The sequence below is a fragment of the Salvia miltiorrhiza genome, chromosome 7 (assembly GCF_028751815.1).
Source record: "Salvia miltiorrhiza cultivar Shanhuang (shh) chromosome 7, IMPLAD_Smil_shh, whole genome shotgun sequence".
NCBI classification, from domain to species: domain Eukaryota; kingdom Viridiplantae; phylum Streptophyta; class Magnoliopsida; order Lamiales; family Lamiaceae; genus Salvia; species Salvia miltiorrhiza.
In genome coordinates, this window is record NC_080393.1 from 30,847,925 (window position 1) to 30,858,792 (window position 10,868).

The 10,868-nt window shown below is 38.6% G+C and overlaps 1 protein-coding gene and 1 long non-coding RNA gene across 2 annotated transcripts; both read left to right on the forward strand.

Moving 5' to 3' along the window:
- Window positions 1-891: 891 nt before the first annotated feature.
- Window positions 892-1,938, forward strand: LOC130994079 (uncharacterized). Its single transcript, XM_057919111.1, has one exon. The coding sequence runs from the start codon at window positions 892-894 to the stop codon at window positions 1,936-1,938; it is 1,047 nt and encodes a 348-aa protein (XP_057775094.1).
- Window positions 1,939-7,245: 5,307 nt separating this feature from the next.
- Window positions 7,246-7,987, forward strand: LOC130996036 (uncharacterized). The gene is made up of 2 exons (XR_009092367.1): window positions 7,246-7,297; window positions 7,808-7,987. It is a non-coding gene; the product is annotated as an uncharacterized LOC130996036 (long non-coding RNA).
- Window positions 7,988-10,868: the final 2,881 nt, after the last annotated feature.

A 10,868-nucleotide genomic window follows, 5' to 3' on the forward strand; every position in this document is an offset into this window, starting at 1 on the left:
TTTTATTCGGGTTTTAACAAGGTTGTTCCTTGTTTATTTCTATGATACCTCGATTATAGTTTATTCCTTCCATAATTGGGATGTGACAGAGTGGTATCAGAGCATAAGTTTTCTTTCATGTCTCTGATAACCATAAGCTTTTTGATGTCGAGTCTAGAATAGTACCTCTAGGCTTCTAAGAAAATTTGTTGACCCTCAGCTCGCCGTCACACTGCCGCAACAAAAGGTACGACTTAAAAGTTTCAATGATTTTAAATGCTTTCAAAGTTTTTAAGAAGTGCGCGCTTTCAATGAATGATGTTATATGAATTGCTTATCGCTTTCATATTGTTATTTTGAGTCTCCGACTCATATAACCAATGTATGTATGTCGTGTTTCGGACTACCCGAGCCCTTAACGAATCAATGAATTTATGATCGAGTTAGATTTCCTAAATCTTTCCGATTTGAGAAAAGTTTTCATGAAAGGGACATGCACTGTCCAAATGTTTTTAAGGTTTCAAAAGAAACAAATGATTGGATGAATGAAAGGTTTTATGTTATCGTTTTAGGTTCATCGCCTATACGGTTTGAATGATGAGTCCTCTTACAAACCGTTCGAGTACTGCCCAATGATGCCTTAGAAATATTTGTCGTGATAGCTCCGCTTGATCGATTTAAGTAAAGATGATAAGATAGAAACGTTTAGCATAGATATGTTACAACGTAGAAGAAATGTCATGAGATTAAGGTTTCACTAAAGTTGCTCCACCAAGAGAGATCAGTTCCCACATAGAGTAAACCTTTCACATGGTTATACCTTAGAAGCGATATATCTCGTATATATCTATGTATGTATGTATGTATGCCGATTGAGTCTCTTAGTCAACTGTTTCTCGTCCGTCAATCAGAATGGAAGGTGTACCAAGAGGACGCGGTGGAGGACGTGGTCGTGGCCGTGGGCGCGGTAGGGGATTCATCCCCGAAGAACCTGTTCCACAAGTAGCACTGAATCGCACAGCCGAGGAAAAGTTTCGTAAGGAAAAACCTCCAACGTTTGATGGATTGGGTGAACCCGCGGATGCCGAGAAATGGGTTAGGGCAATAGAACGGATCTTCAACTACATACGTTGTGATGATGAGGATAAAGTGGCATGCGCAACTTATCAGTTGGTGCACGAAGCTGAATTTTGGTGGGAGTCAGTTAGGCGGACAATGACTAACGAACAGTGGGAGGATTTCACATGGGAAGAATTCAAGGTTGAATTGTATAAGAAGTATATACTGGGATGTTACCAACAGAAGAAACAGAATGAGTTTTGGAATCTGAGACAGAAAACGGGAACTGTGACTGAGTACGACAGGGCCTTCAATCAGCTATCAAGATATGCTCCGACGTTAGTGGACAGTGATGGGAAACGCGCAGAGAAGTTCAGAAACGGACTGCGTCACGAGATAGCGATTTCCCTAGCAAGTCAAGGAGGTCTCACCTACGCGCAAACTTTGAGCAGGGCTCTCACTATTGAGTCGTTGTTGCCAAGGGAGAAAGGAAAATCCTCTGAACAGTCTGGATTCATGCCATCTCAAGATGGTAGTAAAGGAAAGAGAAAGTGGAATGAAGGGACTGGTGGAAACTTTGGAAATGGGAAGAAACCATGGATGGCAAATCAAAATCAGAATCAATATCAGAACCCACAACCTCAAGCAATGGTTCAAATTCCTTGCCCAAAGTGTCAAAAACTCCATCCGGGAGAATGTCTGAAAGGAATGAACGTCTGTTATAACTGCGGGGAGGCCGGGCATTATGTATCGACATGCCCAAAGAAGGGAGGAGGAGCACTCCAACAACAAAATCCCGGAAACCAACAACAACAGAACCAAGGCCCTAGAGGAAATCAAGGGCAACCACGGTATGTTAGGGCCTATGCCCTTAACCAACACCCAGCAGCAGGAGATTAGGGAAACCTGGCAGGTACGATTAATGTTTCGACGTATCGAGTATAGCTTTGTTTAACACTGGAGCTTGTCATTTCATATGCTACCTTTAAGAAATTAGAATTTGACGCAATCCTCGATTTTGGTTGACTTACTTAAGTCAGCGCCACGATACTTTTAACAAGAGAAAGATCCCTCTTCAATCTTCAAGGGAGGACGAGATGAGTTTCCACGACATAACGACGTACTAGGTTTTGAGGAAAATTTTTCTAGTTTGCTAAACGATGTCGCGCTGTTAGGGAATTAAGTACGTGTATGATTTAGTGCCGCATAAGAGTTGAGTGGAATGAAAGTCTAGTATCCAAACTAGATGGCCCAGATATGCAATTTCGAGGACGAAATTTTTATAAGGAGGGAGGGATGTAACACCCTGCCTATTTATATTATGATTAGAAGTATTTTTGAACTTAGATTTAAGATGATTCACGCCGGATTGAGAAAAAGAAATTATTTTAATTCCAACAAAAATGATTTACAAAAGCATGTTGAGCATGTTTAATGAAGGAGTTAAGGTTGGTTCGAACCATAGCAATGGAACCCAAGAGGGCAGCCCGGCTATGTTCTTCGTCGTCGTCACTTGTTCTTCGATTTTGTTAATCGATGTAACTTGTGTTTGTGTTTTAGGAGCATGCTAGGTTTGTTCTTTGTTTATCATTGTTTTTACCAAGCATGATAGATTGTAGGTTGTACAAATGGTTGTGTTGTACGTGAACTTAGAAATGCATCTTAGGGTTTTCTTGAGATTTGTGTTCTAAGTTTGATGTTGAGCATGATAAGTTAAGTTTAAGGTTTTGAGGAATGTTAGATCGAGAGAGAAGCATGAGTGTTGTTTTTGTTGAGTTGGTGCGTGAAGTCCAGCTCTGGCGTTCCAGCGGGTTCGTTCCAGCTCTGGCGAGTGATTCCTCTGGCGAGTGATTCTTCTGGCAGTTGATTCCTCTGGCGAGTGATTCCTCTGGCAGTTGATTCCTCTGGCAGTTGATTCCTCTGGCGAGTGATTCCTCTGGCGAGTGATTTCTCTGGCAGTTGATTCCTCTGGCGAGTGATTCCTCTGGCGAGTGATTCCTCTGGCAGTTGATTCCTCTGGCGAGTGATTCCTATGTCGAGTGATTCCTCTGACGAGTGATTCATCTGGCAGTCGATTCCTCTGGCGTCGATTTCTCTGGCATCGATTCCTCTGGCGCCGATTTCTCTGGCGGGCAAGTCAGCTCTGACTGCCAAATCAGCGCCGACAGGGCAGTTGAGTTAAAATGTTAGAGTTTACATGAACTAGGCTGTTGTTCGTGTTCAGTTTCTGGAGTCATGCATTGCATCATGTTTTAATTGGTTTTTATAATTTCAATTACGAGAGAAAGATGAGTAAGAATATTGTTGGTGTTCTTAACTCAAGAAAAATGTTTTCAATTATTTATTCATTAAATTTTGAAAAGCCGGCTAAGTGAATCATAGAATGTTAAGCACTTTACCGTGACTTGGTTTAGAATTAAGAGACCTATTAAGAATAGATTTCTTGTTGGCTTTGAATGTCAAGAGGATTAGCATTGCTATTCCGATTCAGAGTTAAGATTTAACGATAGGCACTGCCGAATCAGGTGGGCTTATTTTCCAAATGTATGATTTACCTATTGAGCTTAAATGTTTCAATGAAATGAAAACTGTTTATACGATAAAATATTTTGTGCACTCTGCTCTGTTTAAGGCTCGCAATTCATGATCGATCGAGGTTCTCTTATGACCTAAAACGTTATTTGAGAATTGTGTACACCTATTAGCTGACTCGGTGGGTTGATCTCCATTCGGGCACTAATCATGTGTGAGGCGTTATAAGGGTGCTCGACGGGATGTGTTCCGGAGCATTGGGTCCCAAATGGGAACTTGACTGGGTTACGCCCTCAGTTCAAGTAAGCAGGAGTAATGGATCCGTCGGTGGCTAAAAGGCCCGGGATCACAGCGAGTAACGGAAAGGGAGTGTGACAATTGCGCGCAATATAATGAAATGTTTTAACATGCTTAGAAGTTATTTAAATTTAAAATCTTCTAAGTCATGTCAAGTATAATTGGATAAACTGCTCTTATGATTATGAAATGTTTATAAAAATGCTAGCCCACTAAGTACACTAGTACTTAGCCAAAATTTCTTTCAACTGTTTTCAGGTTGGTTGGTCGGTGCTGATGGGGCAGAGCTGAGGCTAGGGTTCAACTCTGTATTTTGTCTTCCGCTGTTGCACTAGCTCTTTTGTCTTCTGTTTATGTAACATAAGACCTTTATGTAAATTCTGAATTATGTTTCTTATCGAGCTTAGACTCTCAACTTTTATATATATTTTTGTTGAGCCGAGACTATTATTTCACAAGTATTTCATTCTAAATGTTGGTTATCAGAAGCATGACACTAAACTTGTGATCCAAAGGGGACTAGTGTAACACCCCGTACTTTTCCTTATGTTGAGAGATAGTGTCTTAACACTAATGAGAGTACTGAGATGTCGAAATACGAGACTTTTTTTTTATGAGCAGATAAGACAGTTTGTCTTTAAATAGAGATATGAGTGGACAAACGAATGATAGAGTTAGAATGATGAGATTTGAGAAATGAGTTGAGATAGAGATGCTGATTGAATTGAGCTGAGATTTTATTTTATTTCCAACTACCGGGAATAGAATTTCCGGATACTGAGTTATCAAGAGGTTGACTGTCCTATTAAGAAAATAGGAATAATGAGTTGGAAATAGAGTCGAGGAAGGAAGAGTGAGAAACCTTGATAAAAAGAGTCGGTCTGAGAGACGTCTAGGTTGTCCGTGTTTGCCGACTGCTTTGATGCGATGCTATGTGAACTTACGTGACTAATTGACTATGTGATTTTTGTTACGTGGGTCATTATGACCAAGTTACTATGATTTTTATTTGAGACTTTAGCACTTGGAATTTTGATTAAGTTTCTAAAGCAAGTGCGGTTTATTTTTACCAAGAAATCGAATGACGCCGGTTTATGAAAATTTTTCTATAAGTATTGTGATTATTATTTAATCACCCTTCTCACATTATTATTTTAATTTCTCAAGCATGTGACTAAATACTACAAATTGCCAAGTGTAGAGATTGAGAGAGTGTAGAGATTAGAGAGAGAGAGAACAAAGCATTAATTGCATATATTTGCTAAGATTGCCAAATCCTTCAAAGATTAGCCAAATCCAAGCATATCTTGCAAGAATCCACTCTCACTCCTCACTCCCTCATTTTCGGCACTCTCTCTCTCCCCTTCATCTCTCATCTTCCTCCATTAACATCCATGGTAGAACCTTCCGAAGCTTCCAAAAATTATACAAAACACATCAAGCCACTCCAAAATCTTGCCTAAACACCTTCAATCCCCTTGGATACAAGAAGATCATTGAAGATTGCTTCCAAGGCTACAGAGAGAAAGTGTGATTGTTGGTGTAAAGTTTGGGTAAGTGAGGTATAAATTCATAGATATGACTTGTATGAGGTTGTATGTGTGTATTCTTTAAAGATTGAAGCAAGAAAATCACCGTTTTCCTTTCTCCAAAATTTTCGATCAAATGGGTCTTCAACCCTTCAAAAAATTTTCTTCTTCTTTCCTTGATTTGGGGGAGAAAAGTGATCTATGTGATGTTTGGGGATGATTGATGTGTGTTTTGAAAAGCTATGCTTTGAGATGTAAAAATCGGATGAGTTTAGTTTACCCCAATTTGGAAATTTTTGAGTGGATGATTAAAGTGATGAATTGATGATGAGAATGAGTCCATGAGATGTATATGATGATGATTGATGGATTAAATTGAGTATATGATGTCAATTGATGATTTTGATATGAGTTAGTTTAATAAAAATTAGGACTTTCATGTCTATGTGTCTATTAAGTGATTTAGCTTAAGATATATGTTTTGAGCATGATGGTAGTGTTTTAATATGTTTGATTAAGTCTATTGTAAGCCAAGTAAAATTTGGACTTAGTTTAGTTTGAATGAGTTTTTGAGTTTTCATATTTTGAGAAGTCAATGATGATAAAATGAGGTCTAATTGATTTATGATCATTATGTGAACGCTTGTCATGCTTTGGTTAAGAGTTTGCGTTGATACATGAGTTATCATTAGAGTTTAGTTTACATGATAAAAAGGGGATTTATTTGTGTAAAAGGAGTTATATGAGGTATGAGGTCATTAATGAATGATGGAGTGATTTTGAGCATGAGAATGAAAAGAGAATTGAATTGATGCGTTCATTGAGACGTTTTCCTTGAGATTTGAGTTAAGATGTAAAAGAGGAGAGTTAATTTGAGTATGATAAGTATTATAATGTGTTTGAATGTTTGTGAGTGTTATATGTGTTTGAAATGAGCTTTGATTGGTTTCCTTTGAAGGAATGTTGAGTTGAGCATTTAAGAGTTTGAGATGAGATTTTGGTGATTTTCGTAGGCCTACTGACCTACTGTGATCGACAGTTTGTCGATGTCAAAAAGCTTTTAAAAATTTATAGAAAATCCCTACATGAATCTTTAGCACTCCTGTAAAATTTCATGTCATTTGGACTTCGTTTACTATTTTTATAAAATGCAAAACATAAACTGCACATTTCTACCGACAATTTCAGAGAACAGGGGAAAGAGTCATTCTTTTCAGTAGCTTCCTGTGTGATCTAGCTTTCCAAATTTTTATGGTATTGACCGTTTTGTGTTAGATAGATATCCACCAAATTTGAGCCCAGTTTGACAACATTTACCATTTTTCAAAAATCAAAGTTTTTGATTGCTCAAAACTGCCGAATATGGTAGACTGTAGTAAAACCGTCATATCTCCTACAATACTTGGAGTTTTTGACTCTACTTTTTTTTATATGAAACTAGACTCGAAGATCTTTCTTTCAGTATAAATCTCGAGTCCAGGAGGTGTTGGAGTCAGAACAGGTTAGATTTTGAAGTTGAGTCAGTGTAAAAACAGAGCATGTTTTGATGATGTTTGATTGTGTTTTCTTATGTGCCTTATGTGATTGTGTTATCTATGTGTTTGAATGAGATTAGACGAGCCTTATATGAGAGATAAATCGAGACTTAGAACCATGATTTTCTTGAAACCTATCCTTGAGCTTAAGGATTTGAGATGAGTGGAGAGTCTATATAGAGTTGAATTAGGAAATAGAATATGAGATAGAACAAGAGTTAAGGCAAGAGTTTTTCTAATGAGTTTCTAATCGAGATTCATTTTATGACATGAACCTTCGATGATGATGATGATCCCTGAAGACACGAGCAGAGCAAGGAAGTAAGTAACTCCGCTTTGACGGGAGATTTTGAGTAAGGTCTTCAGGTGGGCAATATTTTGAGAATATGTTTATCATATGAGCTTTCTAAAATGATTTGATGATGTTATGAGATTAACAAATGTTTTGAGATAAATAATGTTTGAGAACTGTTTGACTTGCCAATTTTTGATGTTGAGCTTGTGTGTTACCCTCTACTGATGAGACGAATTCGGTCCTGCCACAAGCGGGATTTTGTGCACAGAGGTGACTGTGAGCCGTCTTCGGGTCGGCCGGTCACGGTACTTGAGAGGGAGGCCTACTTCTCAGTACCTTAATTATGATGATGAGTTGTAGATGCAGTACATACATGTCAATTACTTTGTCTGCAGACACTTATTTATGATGTTGATTATGAAAACTGCATGCACAGATTCATTTACGCTAACTTATTTCTGTGTATTGCTGAGATGTGGCAAGCTTCAAACTTATAGCTCTAAGAGCACCTTTCTTGTTTTTCGGCGTTTGCCCACTGAGTATTATGTACTCACGCCCTGCATGTATTTCTAAATGTGCAGGCTAAGCGAGGAGTGAGATTGGTCAGGTGCTGGTGGGGGATCGTTAGATGACGTATTTACTTTATCGTATTTCCTTTCTATCGATAAAGTCTTGATGTGAAGTTACTTTGAATATGGATCAAGTAATATACTCACGGTTATGTGTCTTCATACATATAATCGGTTCGCCTTTTGCTGCGATACTCTGCATATTATTCTTCCTTATGAAAAATAAGCTATACCTGTTTTGTTTTTGTCTGTGAAATTCCTGATAATTAAAAAGTTATAGCGACGTTGACGATTTTACCCTTGGGTTCATTTATGATGATTTTCCTTAGTACTCTTTGATGTAAGCTTCCGCTTGATGTTCGACCTATTCTTCTTATCTTTTATTCTTTTAAAAATAGTTGTATCGATACTCGTACCCCACTATCACTAGTGTCGGGAATCGGGCTGCGACAACTAGCCCGACTTGTTATTTTATTCGGGTTTTAACAAGGTTGTTCCTTGTTTATTTCTATGATTTTAGTCGCACCTCGATTATAGTTTATTCCTTCCAGAATTGGGGTGTGACACTGGCATATCCGCGCAGCTCTGCTCGGGCGCAGCTTCTCAGCTCTGCGCGAGCTTTTCAGCTCTGGCGCCAGATTGCGCCTAAGTAGGCCATTCTAACCCAAAATCTCCAAAATTACACTCTTCCATCTATCAAATCTAAATCTCCTGCAAAGCATAAAACAAACCTATAAATGCACCAATTTCCAGGATATTTAGCTCAAAATAAGCACATGCAAATCCCCAAAAATACGAACAATTAAGCATAAATCAACCCCCCCACACTTAGCCTTTTGCTTGTCCTCAAGCAAAATCAGTATGAATCCTAGGAAGAGAGCCTTTCAACGATGATTATTTCTATTCAAACATTCAACATGTCAATTCAAATTTTCCAATCAACACACATCTCTCGATCATGCAAGTAACTTAAAGTTTACGAAGCAACAAAATAGTAATGCAAGCAATTCGATCAGACCCAATTCTCCGCTAGAAGTGAATTCCCTAATGTGATCACCTTTATAATCAATATCACCATTTTTCACACTTTGTGTGCTTTAATCACTTAGATTTTCGACAGTTGAGCCATAATTCATGAAATAAAAACCATTTGGATGTAATCCAAAGTCTTTTCACGTGGTTTCCCATGCTCATAGTTAAACTAGAGAAGCAGAGACTCAGCGCTGTCACTTTCAGAGCTGGCCAGATGTTTCAGAGCTGGCAATTCGTCCAACATTTTTCACATTTTACAGATAAGGATACGATCGTAGGCAATCACAATGACAACACTCCTTCTAGCATCTACCAGACAAATCACGTTTTACTTACTTACTATCGTGTTGCAACAAAACTCATAATTCTTTGCACAACTAAGAAACATATATCAAGAGTAAAACAAGAATAACCACCATTCATTCACAAACCCGAAATTCACATCGAAAACTATCTTCTCTTCTACAAATTCATAAAAAAAATCGGAAGTATCCAAGAGCAAGCTAAGAATAAAGGGACCAATCGCCCAATTGAAAGCATAAGCAAAACAATACACCTTCCCACACTTAAAGAAACCCATGTCCTCAGGGCACAAAATAAAGAGAGTTAGAAGACGTCCCTGATAATTGGCGATGAAAAACTGAAGCGCTGTGGGAGCAGCGAAAAGTAGGGTTTGCGGCAGAGTAGAAATGTCAGCGCTGGCGGCAGCGTCAGAGCTGGCGGAAGTGGTCTTGCAGCGCTGGCATTCTTCAGCGCTGGCGGCAGGTCATAGTAAAATTGCAGCGCTGAAAACAAAAATATTAACACCAAGAGTCATAGCAACCGAACAAGCAACCCAATATTAGGAAACGAAACAAAAAACGGAAAGCAAAGAATAAGAAAAACAAAACAAAAACTAAACCAACGGTGGGTTGCCTCCCACCACGCGCTAGTTTTAGAGTCGCCAGTGAAGGAATATTAAATTGAATTAACGTTCCGTTTACCCGATGATCGTTTCTTGGATTATTATTAATTTATTATACAACGATTAATCCTAACATGCTCCTATGAATTTAATTGCTGCACGTTGGAGTTAGAAATACCTGAAGAATTCGTCAAATTCGCAGCTGAACAGACCAGTCAGCTTCAAGCCTTTGTTTGAAGTCTCACACGTCCTCAAAACGTATTTTTCCCAGAAATAAGACTTCTTTATATTCGAGAGAGCTTTCCGTGGCCGCCTGTTTCGCCTGAATCGGAGTTCTGTGGAGGAAGTTATGGCCGTTCTCCCTAAACTGCCAGAACTTGATTTCCTGCGAAAATCTGACTCCAGCTCAGATCTTCTGAACTGTATCCGCTCAGCTTTCACCGTTGGATGGACAACGAGCTGTGAAAGTCCCAAGAGAGAATTCTGCCTTTCACGTTTGGCGCCGCTCTGCTCTGCTCTCTCAAAACCCTAATTAATTAGTGTGTCTTTTCCTGAGAGCAGACAACTGTATTTAAATAATTAAAATACGAGGAGGCGCCAGTTTCTTAGTAATAGGCGTGTTCTCTCTTTTCTAGGGCAAGGAGACTTTGGGCCAGTCCAGGGACCAGATACAAGAAATAAAGATGAGCCTCAAATAAATTAATTATCCATGGTCAGCCCAGACCATAATTAATTTATAAATATTAGTTCATTCCACTAGAGAACCAATATTGGCTTACCCCTTTATTGCCGGTGATGAGTCAGGGCTTGTATTTAGACTTATTAAATCCCCGTATTTAAAATATCCGACATCCATTAATTAATTAGAGCTCTGACAGCTTAAATTAATTAATCTCTTTGTAATTCCTAAGCAGTACCACTCAAAACTTATTATTGCGCCTGAACTTAATCAACCTGCAGGGTTTAGCGCAATAAACATTATTGAGCTCCTTAAGGGGATGTCATTATCCTATATCGGATACGGGTACTAATACAGATAATCAAATATCATATATTAACCGCTATCACCCAAGATACAGAGTACTCAAGTTACTATATAACTCTCACTCATAGTAAGTCAAAGTGATAAACGAATCA